This window comes from Tursiops truncatus, chromosome 19, assembly GCF_011762595.2.
Source record: "Tursiops truncatus isolate mTurTru1 chromosome 19, mTurTru1.mat.Y, whole genome shotgun sequence".
In the NCBI taxonomy this organism is placed as follows: domain Eukaryota; kingdom Metazoa; phylum Chordata; class Mammalia; order Artiodactyla; family Delphinidae; genus Tursiops; species Tursiops truncatus.
The window spans coordinates 50,038,704-50,059,541 of NC_047052.1; the positions used below are offsets into that span (position 1 = coordinate 50,038,704).

The 20,838-nt window shown below is 45.2% G+C and overlaps 1 protein-coding gene across 6 annotated transcripts in view; it reads left to right on the plus strand.

Moving 5' to 3' along the window:
• Positions 1–20,838, plus strand: part of SAE1 (SUMO1 activating enzyme subunit 1) — a 74,560-nt gene that overhangs the window by 46,787 nt on the left and 6,935 nt on the right. For all 6 annotated transcript variants that reach the window (XR_012328044.1, XM_073796062.1, XM_073796059.1 and 3 more), the window contains one exon: positions 15,442–15,586. Coding sequence is in view for 5 of the 6 variants with exons in the window: in XM_073796062.1 (XP_073652163.1) it covers positions 15,442–15,586 (145 nt within the window). In the remaining variant the exon portion in view is untranslated. The remainder of the gene's footprint in view (positions 1–15,441; positions 15,587–20,838) is intronic.

Consider the following 20,838-nt stretch of genomic DNA (forward strand, 5'->3'; position numbering starts at 1 on the left):
GAAGAATAACAGTAAATAAAGCAGGAATGATGAAGATTTTTAAAAAATCTGTATTTGGCCATCGTCATAGTAGTAAAAATTGTTTTAAGAATTATTGATGGATGCTAAAACTAATGGGAAAGTTCGCTGTGAAACAGGGTGGATGTCTTCTCAAGACATGTTTTAATTAATTGCAAAGAAAGACTAGAGAACCCTAGCAGATTGTTCCTCAACCAAGAGATCACAGTTAACATTCCAAGAATAGGACAGTAGGTCTCATGCGTCCTGATAGGATGCACTGAGCAAGACACGCCACCGCTCTGGTTCCCTGCCCAAAGTGGGTAATCTCAGCCTAATTATGAGAAAGCATCTGACACGCTTGGATTGAATAAGACTCTAGAAAATAGATGGCCTGTACTTCTCAAAAGGGTCGTAAAGGTCCCAGGAACTCCACTTCAGATTAAAGGAGAATGAAGAGACATGATAGCTCAATGGAACATAGACCTCCCAGATTGGATCTGAGAGCAGGAGATTTTTTTTTTTCTTTTGCTCTCAAAGACATCAGTGGGACAGTTGGTAAAATTTGAAAAAGGTCTGTAGATTAGATGGTAATACTCCATCCATGTTAATTTCACAGTTTTGACCATTGTTTTGTGGTTCTGTGAGAATATTTTTTTTTTAATAAATTTATTTATTTATTTTTGGCTGCGTTGGATCTTCATTGCTACGCGCGGGCTTTTATCTAGTTGCGGAGAGCGGGTGCTTCTCATTGTCGTGGCTCCTCTTGTTGTGGAGCACGGGCTCTAGGTGCTCAGGCTCAGTAGTTGTGCTGCACGGGCTTAGTTGCTCTGCGGCATGTGGGATCTTCTTGGACCAGGGCTCGAACCCGTGTACCCTGCATTGGCAGGCGGATTCTTAACCACTGCGCCGCCAGGGAAGCCCCTGTGAGAATATTCTTGTTTGGGGGAAATACATAGTGAAGTATTCAGGGGCAAATTTCAAATCATTTTTAAAAATGTGTAATTATAGATATAAAGAAATAATGACAAATGTGGTAGAATGTTAGCATTTGCAGAACTAGGTGAAATTATGCAGGAATTCCGCGTACAGGTTTTCTGTTAAGTCTAAAATTATTTCAAAATAAAAATTAAAATAACGAAAAACAAAAACAACCTCCAAAACCCCATTTCTCAGCACCTGGAAGCATCCCGATATTGACGGCTGATGAGTAGTACCTGCAAAGGGCTCTATCAGTGCTGGGTCCATAGGAAGGGCACGTATAACAGCACATCCTCATCATCTCTTCACATGTACAGTTCCTCTGGAAAGGAGCCATACAGTTCCCCCAGATTTTCAAGGGGGGCTAGAGACCTCTGCTGTGGGAGAAACAGCACACCTCTGTGACTGAGAACAGAAAGCCTTCATGCTTCAGGTAGGAGATAGTATAGTAAATAGCACCTCACTGCTGAGCCAGCCTGGGGTGGTCTCCACTTAGGGCCCTTGCTCTGCAAAAGGAATTTCTTCTTCCAGGCAGTAGTGTTGGGCAGACTGTAGGGGGTGTATTTGCATAGAAACACTTAACCCGTCTTCAACTTTCATGTAGAGCCAAGCAGGACCTTACTAGGAACAAATACAAATGGTGGCTTGGAGGCGGGTACTAGGGGTACAGAGGGTGAAGGGGTGGCCTCTCCTGAGTCACTTTCCCCTGCTGAGCCTCATGGTTGGTTGTTGGGCGGATTAAAGAGGAGCTGTCAGAGCTCTTAATATACTGCCTGTGTTGGAAACCAGTGGAGCTCTTCTAACGCATTTGCCATTTTCTCTTCTGCACAGCGTTCATCAAGTTCAAGAACTTGACTGGCCTCTCCTTTCATCCAGAAAGCACTCTGTATGGGGCTCGGTGGGACTGGAGTTCAGCCTAGACATGACCATGCGTCCTCCTGTGGGGCTGCCTTTCACCCTCAGCCTTCATCGGTGGCTTAGCTCTTTACCAGCCTCCTCCTTCAGATCTCTTCCTTTTTTTTTTTTTTTTAATATTTATTTATTCGGTTGCACCAGGCCTTAGTTGTGGCAGGTGGGCTCCTTAGTTGAGGCTCGCCGGCTCCTTAGTTGTGGCACGCATGTGGGATCTAGTTCTCTGATTGGGAATTGAACCCGGGCCCCCTGCGTTGGGAGCGTAGAGTCTTAACCACTGCGCCACCAGGGAAGTCCCCAGATCTCTTCCTTCTAATCCATTTTCAGTCACCAGTCCGATCTGTCTAAAAACTAAAACCCTTCCATGATTGTCTTTTGCCTTCAGGATACCATTTAGACTTCCTGGATTGGCATCCCAGACCTGGGGCCCACTGACCTCCTTTTCTCCTTTCCACTCCCTTCTGCCCTCCGTGAACCCTATACATTGCTGTCCCCAGACATCTGTCAGTCCCTCGTTTCTACACGTTTTTATTCCTTCTGCTTGGAATATCCTGCTTCGTCCCTTCCCACTTTATCCTCACTGCTCACTCTGATGTGACCTCCAGGAATGTAGCTGCCCTGATGTGAGTTGGGTTTCCTTCCTCTGTGATCCCATACCATCCCCTGGACAACAGAGTCCCTTGAGGGCAGGGACCACAGCTCACCATCTCTTGACTGGGCCTGACTCAGAGCAGGGCCTTGCTAAATGTGGATTGATTGATTGCTGCGGCCACCTGTCCCAAGCTTGGAGAATCTTGCCGGTTCTTAACCTGTGGCTTCATTCATTTATTTTAGGCTCCTGTAAAGCCATCTAGGTGGTGCTAATTTGCATAGTTGGCCTTTGGCCCTTTCCCTGCTGTGCCACAAGGCACACAGTACCTCAAAGCCCTAGACCTGGCTGTAGGACTGTGTCTAAATCCAAAGTATCGGGGAGCCCTTCCACTTTCCTTTAACTCCCCATGTGCGGGGAACAAGGGCTTGTTTATGACTGGAAGCTCCTATCTCTCCTAGGCGCTGGCAAAGTCAGACCTAGGGCCTTCCAAGGGAGAAATTAGAATCTCTTCAAAGATGGCTGATTGTTCTTGGTTCATAAATCTAGCCAAACAAGTTTAGAGTTCATGTCTACTTTCTCCTGCCACTAGAACCTTGATGTCTCCAGCTTTGGATTTGAAAGAAAGGCATTTTGGTCCCACTCTATCATATACTGCCAGGCCTTGAGCAAGCCTCTTTGCCTTGTGGCCTCTGTTTTCTTTTATAGAAATGAGGGAGATGTTGATAATCTCCTCCCAATGATCATGTATAGGAGAGCCTTAGAAATAGCCCTATTTTCTCCTTCTTTGAATTGTAAAAGTAAGACATCTTCTTAGTAAAAAAAAATATTCTGATACCTCAGAGGAAACTGCCATTTCTTGTGTATTCTTCCAGAACTTTCTAGTATTTTGTACCTCATTCTTCCTCATCACTGCAAGGATTCTCTCTCAAGATTTCTTAATGGTAGACACTTTGTAACTTTTTTACTGTTAGAAAACTTAGTTTGATTCCTCCTTCCTCAATTTTCCCTGCCCTCACCACAGGGAAATTTTATGATTTTTTTAATTGACTTTCTCTCTAGACCTCAGCTTGATTGGGTGATCAGTTCTCTTCAGAAGGAACTTCTTATTTTAGAACTTGTAACCTTTGCAAACCAGCCATTGCCACTTGGGCCGGCGTTCCCCAGCGGGTGTTTTGGTGTCCAGCAATGACAAGAACTGCTGAGGAAGAGACAGCCACAGGGAAATGGGTTCCGATAATGGGGCAGCAGCTGAGTGCTTGTTGATTTGCTACTGTCATAACCACAAATGTTTAAAAATAATTTGTAGAGCGGGAGGAAGAAAAAAGCAGTGGGTTTTGTTGTGTTTCTTTTTTTGTTTGTTTTTTTTCTGGTGCCACTGCCTTATCAGAGGTACAAAACGCAGACCACAGTCATTCAGAAAGGAAGAAGGCACTGCCGTGCAGAGAAGAGAGGTGAGGGAAGGGGCAGAGCTGACCCATAAGTGCAGTTCTGGGCTTTACCGCCGCCAGCAGGTGTAGATTCTGGTCAGAGAACCAGCTGTGGTTAGGCTCGTGCTCCACTCCTCAACCTGAAAAAGAGGCATAACTCCAAGTCCGCCACATAGGGTCACAGGGATTAAATGATGGCCGGGCACATCTTGTGCACTAGTAATTGTTGATTAAGTGCTTTGTATCCATCGTGATCACATTACATCTTCACAGCACCCTCGTGAGAGCAGATCTACTATGATCACGTCATTTTCACAGGAGGAAATTGAGTCTTGGAGAAGCTAAGTCATTTGTCACCAAACCTAGTAAGTGTTTAAACATTGCCCAGTACCCCGTCTCTCAAAGCGCTCAGTCAGACTTTAATTATTAGCCTTACTAATACTAATAGCATTATGTCCATTTTTAAAGTCTGAACCTCACAGGAGCCCTGTGACATTTTCTTATTCCACTTTTGCAGATGGGAAACTGAGGCCCACCGAGACCAGATTGTAATAATGGGCAACACTGTCAGCAACCTGCCTTGTTTTCTTCTTTGCAGGCCCACATTTCCCCCTCCCCCGCAGTAGCCTATGTTTGAGCTGTTCTCGGGCCCCAAGCCCAGCTGCAATTCTTGTTTAAAGCCTCACATCTTTTCTCTGACTGTCAGACAACAGTCACGGGAATGTCCTGTGCCATCTTCCCTGGGTAAGAGCAGTTGGCAGAGAGCAGCAGATGCCCAGAGTCAAGGTCATGTGCCACTCAAGTGCTGGCCTGGAGAAAAGACCCTGTCTCTCTGCTGCTTGTGACCAGGCAGGGTGAGTGTGAATGGAAAGGGCTTTGTCAGAATAGCTCTGTAAGCGGAGGGTGCGGCTGGCAAAGCTAGTAGATAGGGGCCCTTGCAGTAGGGGACCAGCGATCTCCATACTTGGCCTCTACATCATCTGCCTCTGCATTTTAGAATGTTTTTGTCCCGTTCTGTTTGTAAATTACAGACTTTTCAGAATGTTCCACTTTATTTAAATAAATAAATTTATTTATTTCTGGCTGCGTTGGGTCTTCGTTGCTGCGTGCGGGCTTTTCTCTAGTTGCAGCAAGCGGGGGCTACACTTTGTTGAGGTGCCTGTGCTTCTCATTGCGGTGGCTTCTCATGTTGTGGAGCACAGGCTCTAGGCGCGCGGGCTCAGTAGCTGTGGCACGTGGGCTCAGTAGTTGTGGCCTGCGGGCTTAGATGCTTTGTGGCATGTGGGATCTTCCTGGACCAGGGATAGAACTGTGTCCCCTGCATTGACAGGCAAATTCTTAACCACTGCACCACCAGGGAAGTCCAGAATGTTCCACTTTAAAGGTGAGAGTCAAGCTTGGGAATCATTAGACTTTTTTTTTTTTTTAAGAGGAGAACTAGAATATTTGGTCAGACTAGAGTCTGAATGGGTGGTTTGCATTATTCCAAACTGGTGGACTCCGAGGTGGGAAACTAAGGTCACTTGAAGTGATATTCTTTTTTCTTTTCTTTTTTTATACTAGCCTATCTTCTGTCTTCTCTCGGCTTCCAGGGAGGTAGTACAGCATAGAGGTTAGAAGTGTGCTGACTTTGGAGTCCATTGTGATCCTGAGCCTCAGTTTCCCACCTCTAAAATGAGGATGATAACAATTGTACCTACTTCATTTTTTTTTAAAATTTATTTATTGATTTTTGGCTGCGTTGGGTCTTTGTTGCTGCGCGCGGGCTTTCTCTAGTTGCGGCAAGCGGGGGCTACTCTTCGTTGTGGTGCACGGGCTTCTCACTGCGGTGGCTTCTCTTGCTGCGGGGCACGGGCTCTAGGCGTGTGGGCTTCAGTAGTTGTGGCTCGTGGGCTCTAGAGTGCAGGCTCAGTAGTTGTGGTGTACGGGCTTCTCATTGCGGTGGCTTCTCTTGCTGCGGAGCACGGGCTCTAGGCGTGTGGGCTTCAGCAGTTGTGGCTCGTGGGCTCTAGAGCGCAGGCTCAGTAGTTGTGGTGTGCGGGCTTAGTTGCTCCGCGGCGTGTGGGATCTTCCCAGACGAGGGCTTGAACCCGTGTCCCTTGCATTGGCAGGCGGATTCTTAACCACTGTGCCATCAGGGAAGCCCTAATTCATTCTATTTTATTTTACATAGGAGAGCTCATTCTGAATATAGGCTATTTTGCCCCCCTTTTTTTAAACCTAAATGCTATTAAAATTTAAAAATGTGACTAAAAACTGCTTAAACATAATTTTAATAGCTGAATAATATTCCATTCTGTCAATTTATCATGTTTCATGTAATCATCGTGTTATTGGATATGAGATTATTTCCAGATTTTTTTGAAATATGCATAAATAACATGGCAGTGACCGCTTACACATAATTAAGTCACTGGCCAAGGAGCATGACCTTTTGTAAAGATCCTCGATACCGCATCTTCACATGGTTTGGTGAGCATTCTCACTCCCACCAGCTCTAGGTGACAGAGCCAGTCCCTCTGCCTCTCGCTCAGGTTGAGTAATCGTGGTCTTTCATTTGGTAGGCAAAAACTGGCAGCTCATTTCTGAGAAGTAGGACTCTCCTTTCTCCCATCAACCACTTTCATCCAGCTGCCTCAGGTTCTTTTCAGAAGAGAGTGAGCTGTAAATAACAGGAGGCAACTTTCTTTCTCTGTTTTGAGCTGATATGTGATGAGGTCAGAGACTGGCCTTCATAGGAGAGGTGAAAGGGTGGCCAGGACTTGGTACTTAGAAGGGGTGTTTCAGAAAAAGTCTTCAGGGGAGGCCGGTCTGGAGGTGAAGTTCTCTGGAGAAAGAGGTCAAAGGATTGTGTGGCCGTAGTGAGGCCGTGGTGACAGACGGGGGCTTCTGCGAGTGCCCTCCGTGGATCGTGAGCTCTGCCGTCCGGGTCCCCAGCACAGCTCAGCACAGGCGGTGGGGGTGGAGTGCAGGTGCTCAGGAAATGTTTGTGGATGAAAAAGTGAATGAATGAGTATATGCACATGCATACTTTTAAGTTTCTGGATTAAAGAGAAAAACTAAGAGTGAGGTAGATGCAGGGGGGAGAGGTGTGGAGCTGAGCTGAGCACATGGACAGATGCCGCAAGAGGTGGGAGGCTGAGAGCCAGCAGAACTCATGGTGGCTTCCTGGAAATGCCCCGCCTTCCTCAGTCCAGCTGTGTCCCTCCTCTGAGCTTCACCCCCATGGGCTTTAGCCAGGCTTCTATCTTGTTTCCCTCTTGAGGGCAGATGTGGTACACTGTGTATCTTTTTTCTGTTTCTTGCTGGACATTCCATGTTAAGCATGTTTGTAAATAGTTAATAAGAGAAACAGATCCATCCTCGGTATCTTGAGGACTCCATTCAATTTGATTAGTAATAGAGCAGGCCTGGTTAGTATCTGTGAGGGCCTTGTGTCGCCTTGTTGTGAGCCTTCTGCCCACCCGTGTGATGATTTTCCTTCCTTCTCCAAACATTGAAGCTCCCCATGGAACAGATACTATCTCAGTGCCTACTATGGGGCAAGCCCTGTGCTAGGCATTAAGTAGATAATAGTGAACAAAACAGATACGGTCTCTGCCCCACGGAGCACCCAAATCTGGTGGAGGAGACAAGTCAGTCCTTGTACAAGTGAATTTACACAGATGACTGTAAAATCACAAATTGAGATTAAGACCCTGAGGGATAGAACAGGGTGCGGAGAATGAAGAGTATAGTTCAGAGCCGAGGCGCTGTGGTCCCCCGAGCTCACTGCTGAGTTAGTGGTGGTTACACAGTCACATGAGGAATCACAGCATGAACAAGTGTGTCTGCTTCTCTAAGGGCCATCCGTGCAGGCTGGATTTAGGGAGATGCGGACAAGCAGTGGCAGTTCTGGAGTAGCGCCATTTACCTGGTGCTTACCTGGCACCGTCCGAGGTGCTTTACGTTTATTAGTTCCCTTAATCCTTAAGCCCCTTAATAAGGTCAGTGCTCTTTCGATTCCCATTTCACAGACGAGGCTCAGGGTCGTTGTCACTTGTCCAGGGTCACAGTAAGTAGGAGAATAGGGGATCCAGAGCTGTGCTCCTCGCTGCTGCGCGCTGCTGCCTGCGGATTCCCAGGCTCCCCAGGCCTAGGAAGGGCTTTGCAGAGAGAAGGTGCAGCAGGCCCTGACAGTGTGTGAGCGTGCTGAGGGTGAGAGGTAGGGAGGATCAGCATTTGGGGCCGGGGCACCTGTGAAGATGAGGTGGTTCTGCCCACTGGGGAGGGAGCTTGGCAGGCTGCTTGGCGAAACCACTCCCTTCTACCCCATCATGCTCTCTCAGAACTCCTTTTCTAGTTCCCACCTTCTGTTATTTCATATGTAGTTTTTGTTTGTCACCCTCACGAAACGCTCTGAGAGGCAGAGCGTGCATTTTGCTCTCCCCTGCCCAGCTCAGGGCCCAGCACAGAGTCAGTGCTCGCTACGTATTCATTGAATGAACAGTTGACTAAATGTGAGACCTAGCGTCTTGCCTGAGCAGATAAGCTACCGGCTAAGAGGATAACTCTATTTTTCATTTTCTTGGAAGTTTATGTCACCCAGGAGTGGATCTGATTTCCAGGCCATTCCCAGAGATAATGAGTCGCCATTAAGTGAGCCACTTTGGGGAGAATGGGTGGGGAGCTCCAGAGAGGTGGGGATGGTGTCTGGCACAGAACAGCTTTAGGCATCAGCCAGGCAATTTTCTATAGATTTGACTTTGTCTCAGTTGAACTGTTTTGGGAAACAGCAATTGGGTTGGAGCTAGTTTGCAACATTGATTTCATTTTTTCCCTATAAAAATACTGGAGTCTTTGGATGGCCTTAGTGATTATGCTAAATATAATCATGCCATTTAAATGCAATAAGAAATGTTTAGAAAGAAATAGAGTGATTAGTAACATTGCTTCCCAAATTCCTGTTATAACACTAATCTGGTATTCTGATTCAGATTAAATTTGAATTTGAGTTAATTTCTTTTTGCAAAAGTAGTAGTTTATTCACACATATGCAGTTTTTCTTCTAATCCATGAAAAGGTGCTTGGTTTCCCCTTTTCAAAGTTTGTCTTCTCTGTTACATGGGCAAGTCCTGAACTATAGCAGAGACCCCAGCCTATCCTCCGTAGCGGTGAATGTCATCCCCCCCGGACTTCTGCAACCTGAGTTAATTAAAAGGTGCAGATGAAGTTAATCAAGTTTGGAACTCTTATTTTGTGCAGTGTTTTAATATGTTTCAATGAGTCATCTTTTGGCATCCCTGACAGTATTTGATCTTCATGGAATAGTTTCATAATTTGGAAACTGGTGGGGAGGTGCTCTTCAGAAATGCAGAGTCAACAGTGCTATGTGTGTGTCTGGCTATTTGGGAGGGCAGACAGCAGAACAAAGAGGAGAATTTAATAAGCGAGAACTCGTCCAGGGCTAGGGTCAGTTCTGAGGCTGCTGCCCGTCTAGAACACTGGGCTTCTTCCCACACCCCCTCCACCCCTGCTAACTGGAGTGCTGACATTAGAAAAAGAGCGCAAAATACAGCCTCTGTTTGCTTTGCTGCAAATAAGTGGCCGGACTGACTGGCCCCCTTCCCGGAGGCCCTGAGCGGTCTTCAGATGTGGTCAGCAAGGTATCTGGATGGTGCCAGGCTGCCGGCCCACGTCCAGGCGGCCTGCACCAGGAACAGGCAAGGGGCCCAGAGAAACAGCGGGGCCAGCTGCTGGCTGCCTCTGCTCCTCCTCTGAGTGCCATCTTATTTCTTTCTGAGATGAAACTGGTCTTACCCTCTGAAGATTGATGGGCAAGGTTTCGTACGGCTTCCACGTCCACTTCTCACCCACTGAACTAGTAACTTAAAAGTAATGGACTAGGGGCTTCCCTGCTGGCACAGTGGTTAAGAATCCTCCTGCCAATGCAGGGACACAGGTTCGAGCCCTGGTCTGGGAAGATCCCACATGCCACGGAGCAACGAAGCCCGTGTGCCACAACTACTGAGCCTGCGCTCTAGAGCCCGCGAGCCACAACTACTGAGCCCACGTGCTTAGAGATCGTGCTCTGCAACAAGAGAAGCCACCACAATGAGAATCCCGCTCGCCACAACTAGAGAAAGCCTGTGCGTGACAACAAAGACCCAACTCAGCCATAAATAAATAAATAAATAAATTTATTTATTTATTTTAAAAGGACCAGTTAAGAGAGGGCAGGGCCCCGTCAGGAAAATGCATCTCACAGAAGTGTTGTTGAATAGGAGTCTTCCTGAGGTGGGGGGCAAAGAGCCAGACCACTTGGAATCCTTGGGCTGCGTTCCTGATGGTCCTGGCTTTCTCCTGGATCTAGAAGCACAGATTCCGAATGCCAGCGTTAGCATTTCTATGCCACTACTCGTTGGCGGTCCCATTGATGAAGCCGCTCAATCTCTGAACTTCAGTTTCCTCACCTGTAAAGTAGGAAGAGCATTCGGACCTCCCTCCCTCCCTGGGTTACCGCGGATGTAAAAGGTTTAGAATGGTGCCTGGCATAGAGTAGGCACTGCTTGTTTTGCAGTTGTTATAATTGTTTGAGTATGCTTCAAGAGCTGTGCTTCATAACCAAAAGATGAAAAGTTTTGTGGTGAGGGCTGAAAAAATGATCCTCTCTCCTCTGTCCCTTATGACAGTTGGTGCTTCTGTCCCAGTGACACAGAAATAAGAGGACTGCACAGGAGGCAGCTAGGGCGGGACTCCTGCTGCTGTCCAGCAACCTCATTCCGTTCCCACGTGCTTGCCACTGGGCCTCGGATTGTGCATTACAAGCGGCCTGCCCTTGGCACTGCCTCCGTCATCTGCTCAGGCAACACTGATGCACATTCTAGGTCCATCTTCTCAAGAGTGATTGGCAGAATTAGCGCTGACATTCGATACAGTCCGCTCGGAGTATCCTCTTTTGACTGGACTAGCAGATTTCCACGTTCCTTTGTCTTCACCAGACATTGTTGGAAAAGAGGCTTGGTGTAAACAGTGATGACCTGCCACTTCTGCAGTCTTTTCTCCACCCTGTCCCCAAATGCTTGCTTGATTGCATTTGTTTACTCCAAATTGGAATCCCAGTGACACATCTGCAAAGTTAGAAGTTGAGCTTAGGTGATGGCAGGTCTGTGTTAGCCAGCATCCAAATTGTCATCGACTTTTGAGTTGTCTGCCAAGTGGTCAGGTAGAATTGAGGGTTGTAGAAGCTGTGTTCTTGAAAACGAGAGGAGAGTAACATTCCCAGACAACAAACAGTATTCAAAACAGGTGTTCTGGAACCTTTTTAAGATAAAGAATAGAAAACCTCTGATGTGCAGTGCCCTATGCTGGGGACATGACAAGCGATCTTCCTCGGACGCCGGCACTGAGAAAAGCATAGCCCAGAAGCAGGTTGCGTCTTCTTTTACCTGGGCCTCCATGTTTTGGGATCTTCTCAGAACACTGTGTAGCCCATTTATGAACTTCTCTCAGGCTTCAGTGGAGCCATCTGTCTTGACCCCTAAATTCCCCATCCTCGCCCGCCATCGCTTTCAGACTGCAGAGACCAAGACTCCCTTGCTCACCATCGGACCTTTGGCACGTAGGTCAGCCGTGCACACTGAATGCTCGCTCGTACTGGTGAATGAATGAATTCCTACTGCTTCTTGGAGGGCGGTTCTCACCGCACTGCTCATCACCAAAACTGTTTGTGAGTCTTAAAACAAAGAGAAGGACAGTGATTCCTTACTCTGGGGCAAGTTCCAAATACTTGCGTTTTTAAAGAGCCTCGCAACAATTGCCTGAGTTTTCAGGCCACCTTATCTTTTAGGGAAGAACCCCTTGTACTGAGAGAGAGTGTAACTTGCTGGATAAGTTCACTTTTTCAGTCAGCAAATGCTGATGAAACTTAAATGGAAGCAGTTTGTGAACTGTGAGTGTGAGGGCCTATCCCAGGGCACCCGGGGATCTACCCATCTCTACCTCTGCTCTGAAACAGCCTGTGTGGTGTGGGAGGAGAACTGCCCTAGAGACGAGGCTCCAGGCTGACTGTCCGCCTGCCTTGGGGAGCATGTGGGGAACAAGAATGCCACCCAGCCAGCCTGCAGTGGACATCCAGACAAGGTGTTGTGGCAGTAGAAGGTGCTTGTATTTTGATCGGTCTTCTGCTCCTGCCTGTGTCTTTTCATCTGCGCTACAATTTCAAGCCTTGTTAGGGTCTTGTTATACCGTACTGCTGATTTGCTGCCATCATCTGAACCTTTCCTCTGGTTCACATCCAAAACAAAACTGTCCGTTTCTGGAGGTTGACATAATGGTTGTACTAAGTAAGGGAGGTTTTGTTTGTAATGATCTGCCTGTCTGATGAGTCTGAGCACTTGGCTGGCCTTTCTGGCTGAAGCAGTTCATCCTTTGAACTGATGCCTAGAATGCATGCCTCCTCCACCTGACCTCTCTTCTGGGTCATAATAGGGCCTTTTCCCTCTGCTGGAAGTTGCCCCTACCCTTCTTCCCAGGCCCACACATACTTCACTCATGTTGTTTCCTCAGGGAACCTTTACTTGACAGCACCCTATAGAGGATGTCACATCCTCTGTTGTACTGTCATGGCACTCATCACAGTAATTTTAGTCATTTTTGCAATATTTGATTACCTTTCTGACTATATTTGTTGAATAAATGAAAAGTATTACCTTTCACTTGGCCCACATTTATATTTTTATATATATGTGTGTATATATATTTATTTATTTATTTATTTATTTATTTTTGGCTGCATTGGGTCTTTGTTGTTGCAAGTGGGCTTCCTCTGGTTGCGGCAAGCGGGGGCTACTCTTCGTTGCGGTGCCCGGGCTTCTCATTGCGGTGGCTTCTCTTGTTGCGGAGCAGGGGCTCTAGGCATGCGGCCTTCAGTAGTTGTGTCATGTGGGCTCAGTAGTCATGTTTCGCGGGCTCTAGAGTGCAGGCTCAGTAGTTGTGGCGCATGGGCTTAGTTGCTCCGCGGCATGTGGGATCTTCCCGGACCAGGGCTTGAACCCATGTCCCCTGTGTTGGCAGGCGGATTCTTAACCACTGAGCCAGTGGAAGCCCCCACATTTTAATTAATGTACTACTTCTGTAGAATGAAAAAAAAATGTGTTTAATTATCAACATCTATAAAGATTTATTTATTATGAAAAGGCTTGCTTTTTAAAAAATTTATTTTATTGAATGAAGTATAGTTGATTTAAAATGTTGTGTTACATATATATGGAAACTAAAAAAAAAAAGAAATGGTTCTGATGAACCTAGGAGCAGGGCAGGAATAAAGACACAGACGTAGAGAATGTACTTGAGGACATGGGAAGGGGGAAGGGTAAGCTGGGACGAAGTGAGAGAGTAGCATTGACATATATACACTACCAAATGTAAAATAGATGGCTAGTGGGAAGCGGCTGTATCCCACAGGGAGATCAGCTCGGTGCTTTGTGACCACCTAGAGGGGTGGGATAGGGAGGGTGAGAGGGAGGGGACATGGGGATACATGTATACATATAGCTGATTCACTTTGTTACACAGCAGAAACTAACACAACAATGTAAAGCAATTATACTCCAATAAAGATGTTAAAAAAATTTTTTTAAATAAATAAAATGATAGTACCATAATCATTGCTAATTTATGTCAGCCTCAATTCTAATACTTTCTACTAGTCTGTGTTTAGTTGCTGTCTTGATATTGTTTTTGCAGATGGTTCTAGTCTTTAAAAGAGAATTCACCAATAGAGATGTGATGCAAAAAAAAAAAGTCAATTTCTGCTGTACAGCAAAGTGAGTCCTTTATACATATATAGACATTCTTTTTCCTATTCTTTTCCATTATGGTTTATCACAGGGTATTGAATATAGTTCTCTTGTGCTATACAGTAGGACCTTGTTGTTTATCCATCCTGTATATAAGAGTTGGCATCTATTAATCCCAAACTCCCAATCCTTCCCTCCCCCAAATACCTTGGCAACCACAAGTCTGTTCCCTATGTCTGTGAGTCTGTTTCTATTTCATAGATAAGTTCATTTGTGTCATATTTTAGATTCCACATATAAGTGATATCATATGGTATTTGTCTTTCTCTTTCTGACTTAACTCAGTGTGATAATCTCTAGGTCCATCCATGTTGCTGCAAATGGCTTTATTTCATTTTTTTTAAATAAATAAATTTATTTATTTATTTATGGCTGCGTTGGGTCTTCGTTGCTGTGTGCAGGCTTTCTCTAGTTGCGGCGAGCGGGGGCTACTCTTGGTTGCAGAACACGGGCTTCTCATTGTGGTGGCTTCTCTTGTTGTGGAGCACGGGCTTCAGTAGTTGTGGCGCGTGGGCTCAGTAGTTGTGGCGCACAGGCTTAGTTGCTCCGCAGCATGTGGAATCTTCCTGGACCAGGGCTCGAACCTGTGTTCCCCACATCAGCAGGTGGATTCTTAACCACTGCACCACGTATTTCATTCTTTTTATGGCTGAGTAGTATTCCATTGTATATATATATACCACGTCTTCTTTATCCATTCATCTGTCGATGGACATTTAGGTTGTTCCCATGTCTTGGCTATCATGAATGGTGCTGCTGTGAACGTAGGGATGCGTGTATCTTTTTGAATTATAGTTTTGTCTGGATATATGCCTAGGAGTGGGATTACTGGATCATATGGCAACTCTGTTTTTAGTTTTTTTTTTTTGCGGTACGCAGGCCTCTCACTGTTGTGGCCTCTCCCGTAGCGGAGCACAGGCTCAGCGGCCATGGCTCACGGGTCCAGCCGCTCCGTGGCATGTGGAATCTTCCCGGACCGGGACACGAACCTGCGTCCCCTGCATTGGCAGGCGGACTCTCAACCACTGCACCACCAGGGACGCCCTGTTTTTAGTTTTTTGAGGAAGCTTCACACTGTTCTCCATAATGGCTGCACCAGTTTACATTCCCACCAACAGTGTAGGAGGATTCCCTTTTCTCCACACCCTCTTCAGCATTTGTTATTTGTAGATTTTTTTTTTTTTTTTTCTGGTACGCAGGCCTCTCACTGACGTGGCCTCTCCCGTTGCGGAGCACAGGCTCCAGACGCGCAGGCTCAGCGGCCGTGGCACACGGGCCTAGCCGCTCTGCGGCATGTGGGATCTTCCCGGACCGGGGCACGAACCCACGTCCCCTGCATCGGCAGGCGGACTCTCAACCACTGCGCCACCAGGGAGGCCCTGTAGATTTTCTTTATGATGGCCATTCTGACCTGTGTGAGGTGGTACCTCGTTGTAGTTTTGATTTGCATTTCCCCAATAATTAGCGATGTTCATGAGCCTTTGGCCATCTGTATCTTCTCTGGAGAAATGTCTATTTAGGTCTTCTGCCCATTTTTCGATTGGGTTGTTTGTTTTTTTGTTGTTGAGTGGTATGAGCTGTTTGTATATTTTAGAAATTAAGCCATTTTTGGTCACATTATTTGCAAATATTTTCTCCCAGTCTGTAGGTTGTGAAAAGACTTGCTTTTTGACCTGTCTTCTTCCTTTCCCAGTGCTCCTGAAGTTCCGCACAGATAAAGGAAGAGATCCTAATTCTGATACCTTCGGGGAAGATTCTGAGTTGTTGCTCCAGATTCGAAACGATGTGCTTGACTCCCTGGGTGTTAATCCTGACCTGCTTCCTGAAGACTTTGTCAGGTTGGTCTCAGTACTTATCACAGTTTAGCCTGGATTGATAAATGTCTGCTTTCAGTATTTGCCTTAATTTGGGGAGATGCTTTATTAAGACCGAAAGCCCTGAGGAGAGCCTCCTTTGTCACATTCTGCCACCTCCTGTGGCCCTCTGTCCTTCTGTTGGTATAACAGCAGCATATGAAAAATCGAGGTGACCTTGTATGTGTGCAGGTATAACTGCACGATAAATGGAGTGGCGGGGTCAGAAGAATGGGTTTATCATTTGGTAGATATTGCCCCATTACCTTCCATTGATGACCTATCAGTTTATACCCTCAGCAGCAAAGGCATCCCTGTTCCCAGTGTCCTCACCCTTAGGTGCTGGGATGCTTTCACCTTAGGCGACCAGTCTTTTGCTCTTATACACAGTCAGGTTTAGGATTTGATTGGATCGGTCCAAAGGGAGACTGGGTCAGGAACCCCTTCCAAGGAGCTCTGGGGTCATCTCAGTACTCTCACTCTCTTTCGGTGTATTTGGGGGACTCCCTAAACTGCTTTGCTGTGCTCCAGCTTGTAGCAGTGATAATGATGGCTAGAATTTACTGAGCAGCTGTTATAATACCAGGCATTGTGGTAGTTGCTTTCTGTACATGCTCTCTCTTGACAACAGCCCATTTTATAGGAGAAGAAAAGTTAATTTAGAGCTCAGAGAAGTTCAGTGACTAGTATGAGGTTATACAGCTAATAACAACAGCACCACGTATTGAAGACTTTCTGTGCTTTACCAACACGGCCACGTTTAATTGTTACAATAATCCTCGAAGTGTGTATTATTATTTTCTTCTCAGTTAAATGAAGAAACTGAGACTCAGAAAGATAGTCACTTGTCCAAGGTTTTAGTAAGTAGCCAACCAAGATCTCACCACACTGCTAATCGCTGGTAACAGCACAGTACCTTGGTTCCTTTTCAGCAATAAAGTGAATCGGAGTCCCTTCGTTCCCTAGTCCTTTCCTTCTTCACGCGTGGCTGGGATCCTCACTTAGACACTAGCAAACCTCAGCCGATTTAAGACCGGCAGTGGGCTTTGAATCCCCTGCCGGGCCCTCAGCCAGAAAGAGGCAGCTGTCTACAAGGTGCTTTTGTAAATTAGCACTGGGAGGTCGAGGCTGATGCCACTGCAGGCTGGGATGGGGTGCCTGTTTCGGGCTAACAGCAGGCACCCTTCTCTTAGTGGAGGAGCAAGTGGTGCCTGCTCTGCCCTTCATGGCAGGAGGCGGGCAGGCTCTGCAGGGCTCCAGATTCAGTAGACGTAGCCAGGCCGCAGGGCCACCGAGCACACCCAGTGCCGCGTGCCGGGCCTGAGCGTGCCGCCGAGTGACTGATTTGGGTGTTTAGAGTGATGAACGGCCTGCCTCTGCATCGCCAGCCAGTGGCAGAGGCCCCGCTTCCCAGAAGGAGAAAGCCACAGCCTAACTGCTAACAGCCGGACTAGCTGCCGACTAGTTTCCTCTCCAAAGTGTGTCCCCGCTACCCCTTTGCAGAAACCACTTTCCCGTGACTACGCCTCGTGTGCTCAGCCGCTCCCTCTCTATTGCCTTTTAAGTAAGAGGTGGTTGACGGCCTCTCGAAGTCCGTCTGTGGCCGGTGGAGATGAGGCTGGTGGAGATGGGATAGGGATGCGGCAAGGAAATGAGCTGCCGTCTGGCAGCTGAGCTACCCTCACAAATTACCCACTGCCAGCTCCGAGCAGGGCGTGCTTACTTGAGAAGGGAAGGCTGTGCCCAAGCCTCCGTTTCCCTCATCTGTCTGTGAGCTGCTTGTCCCGTCCCTTCATGTTAGGTTATTTATTCTCTTTTCGGGGAGCTTTATTGCTTTTCTGATTATGAAAGTAACAGATGCCCATTGGCAGCAAATATAAAAGGGAAGAAAAGGATCATCCAGTCCTCCCAGTGAGAAGTGGCCACTGCTAACTTGGGGTTTCATTTGGGGGTTTAGCCTCACAGACATCGGTATGTGTATTTTTTCAGGTTTTTTCTCTTTTTAAATATCAAGATGAGATTGTACTTTTCATGTGATAGCCTTCTTTTTCCAGCATATCATGGACTTGTTTGTGTCACAAATACAGATCCATAACTTCACTTGTGCTGCATAATGTTTCACTGTCTGCCATATGGTTATTTATTTAGCCATTACCTTATTGGTGGGTGTGTGAGTTATTTATAGTTTTTCACTATTATAAACACTTATGATGAACATTCATAATTTGTACGTGTAATATAATTTTTACTGTTTTTTAAAATTTTTTTTATTGCGGTGAAATACACACAACATAAATTATGCCGTTTTAACCATTCGTAAATGGGCAGGTCAGTGGCATTAAGTACATTCACATTGTTGTGCACCTGTCGCTATTATCCATCTCCAGTACTTCTTCATCATCCCAAACTGAAACTCTGTCCCTGTCAAACACTGACTTCCCATTGTGCTGCCCCAGCCCCTGGTAACCTCTATTCTACTTTCTGTCTCTATGAATTTGATTGTTCTACGTATCTTGTATAAGTGGAATTATACAATATTTGTCCTTTTGTGAACTTACTGGTTTTTAAGTTTCAGAGATAATACACATATATTATGGAAAAATCAGGTAGTGTGGAATAAATTCAAAGATGAAAATGAGGAGGCGTGGAGGCACAGACTGTTGGGTATGAGACAGGCTCAAGGATGTATTGTACAACACGGGGAATATAGCCAGTATTTATTTATTTTTTTGGGCTGCACTGTGTATAGCTAATATTTTGTAATAACTGAATGGAAAGTAACCTTTAAAAGTTTTATAAAAGTTATAAAAAACAATTTAAAAAGAGGAAAATGAAAATTACTCATAATTCCATTAACCAGAGAAAATCACTGAATTTGTTATTATATTTTCTTATATATTTTCTATCAGAGAATATGTAAAATCAAAAAAAATCCTTTGTAGATTAAAAAAACATATTCATTGTTAGTAAGCATGATGGGAAAAGGTACAACCTTTTAAGGAGGCAGTTTGGAAATAAGTATCGAGAGTCATTTAAGTGTTCCCTCTTTAGCCCAGTAATTCTGCTCCTTGATAATGAGAATATACCCGAAAGAAATAATGTGAGCAAATACTTACGTACAGAAGATATTCATTATCATATTTATAAGACAGAGAAATTGGAAAGGCATTAGAGAGTTAATATTACAGAGCAAATGCAAATACACAGATTAAAAATGATATGAAAGGGCTTCCCTGGTGGCGCAGTGGTTGAGAGTCCGCCTGCCGATGCAGGGGACGCGGGTTCGTGCCCTGGACCGGGAAGATCCCACATGCCGCGGAGCGGCTGGGCCCGTGAGCCATGGCTGCTGAGCCTGCGCGTCTGGAGCCTGTGCTTCGCAACGGGATAAGCCACAACAGGGAGAGGCCCGCATACCACAAAAAAAAAAAAAAAAAATGATATGAAAAATGTCAAGCATACAGAAAACCGGAAGGAATAGTGAACAGTAGTAAACATCTATATACCACTCAGTTAGATTCAGTTGTTAATATTTTGCTTTTTTATTTTGGGGAGGGGGCAGAACGATGACATGATGCTTAAGAATGCATCAGAGTTCATCTGTTGCATTTGGTTCTGTGCTGCTTTTAATCTGGGAGTTGGCAAACTGTGGCTTGCCACCTGCTTTTGTAAATAAAGTTTTATTCCACACCTACTCATTTGTGTATTATTTGTGACAGCTTTTGTAGAGTTTTTACAAAGAGTTTAAACAGAGACCATATGGCCTATAAAGCCAAAAAATTATTTGGCTTTAAAGCAGAATGTTAATGTCTGGTTCTTCACAAAGAAGGTTTTCCAACTCCTGATCTAGAACAGTTTACTGCCTTTTTTTTTTTTTTTTTGGGAGTCCAGGCCAGTTATATTGTAGAGTATCCCATATTCTGAACTTGTCTGATTATGTCTTGAGATGATGCTTGTTTTTGTCTTGTTTAGTTTTTATTATTTAGACTTATACAGTGAAATTTGTTCTTGTTTCCTCATGGTGTTTTGGTTTTATTTTTTTAATTTACATACAGTCAAATTTATTCTTTTTTGTTATGCAGTTCTGTGAGTTATTTGTTTTAAAGTTCCATAAAATTTTATGAAGACACAGAGTTGTGTAACTACCACTACAAACAAGATACAGAAAATTTTTGTCACACACACACACACACACACACACACAGACACAGACACACACACACACACACACACACACACACACACACACACACACACCCCCCCCGCCAAATTCCCTCATGCGGCCTTGGAGTACTCAGTCCCTTCCCTACCTGCAACCACTGACCTGTTCTCTATCCCTGTAGTTCTGCCTTTTTCAATAATGTAATATAAATGGAATCATACAGCATGTGTAGTCTTTTCAAGTCTGGCTTCTTTCCCTTAGCCTAATACCTTTGAGATCCATCCACGTTGTACGAGTCGATAGCTCATTTCTTCTTATTGCGAGTAGTAGTCCACTGTATGGATGTACCACAGTTGATGCACCAGATGAAGGACATTTGGGTTGTCCCCAGTTTTTGGCAATTATGAGTAAAGCCACTATAAACATTCATGTGTTTTTGTGTGAACATAAGTTTTCATTTCTCTTGGATATGTATACCAAAGGGTGGAATTGATGGCTCATATGGTAACTGTTTAACAATTTGAACTCTCTTTCACAGTGGCACACCACTTTACTATCCCACCAGCACTTTATCCAGGTTCCAGTTTCTCCACATCCTTGCCGACAAGTGTTATTGTCTGTCTGTTTCGGTGTTAGTGGGTAATAAGTTGCATCTCACTGTGGTTTTGATTTGCATTTCCCTAATGACTAATGATGTAGAGCATCTTTTCATGTGCCTACTGGCCGTTTGTGTATGTTTTTAGAGAAATGTCTATTTAGATCATTTGCCCATTCTTAAATTGGGTTATCTTTTTATTGTTAAATTGTAAGGGGTCCCTGGATTCAAGTCCTTTTGTCAGATACATGATTTGTAAAAATTTTCTCCCATTCTGTGGGTTGTCTGTTCACTTTCCTGATAGTATCCTTTGAAGTAGAAATGTTTAACTTTTATGAAATATAATTTATCTTTTTTTCCCCCATTTTTACATGTATGTTCCCGTCTGAAGAGTTTTACAGTTTTAGCTTTTGCATTTAGGTCTGTGATCCATTTTTGAATTAACCTTTGTACATGATGTGAAGTAGGGGTCCACATTAATTC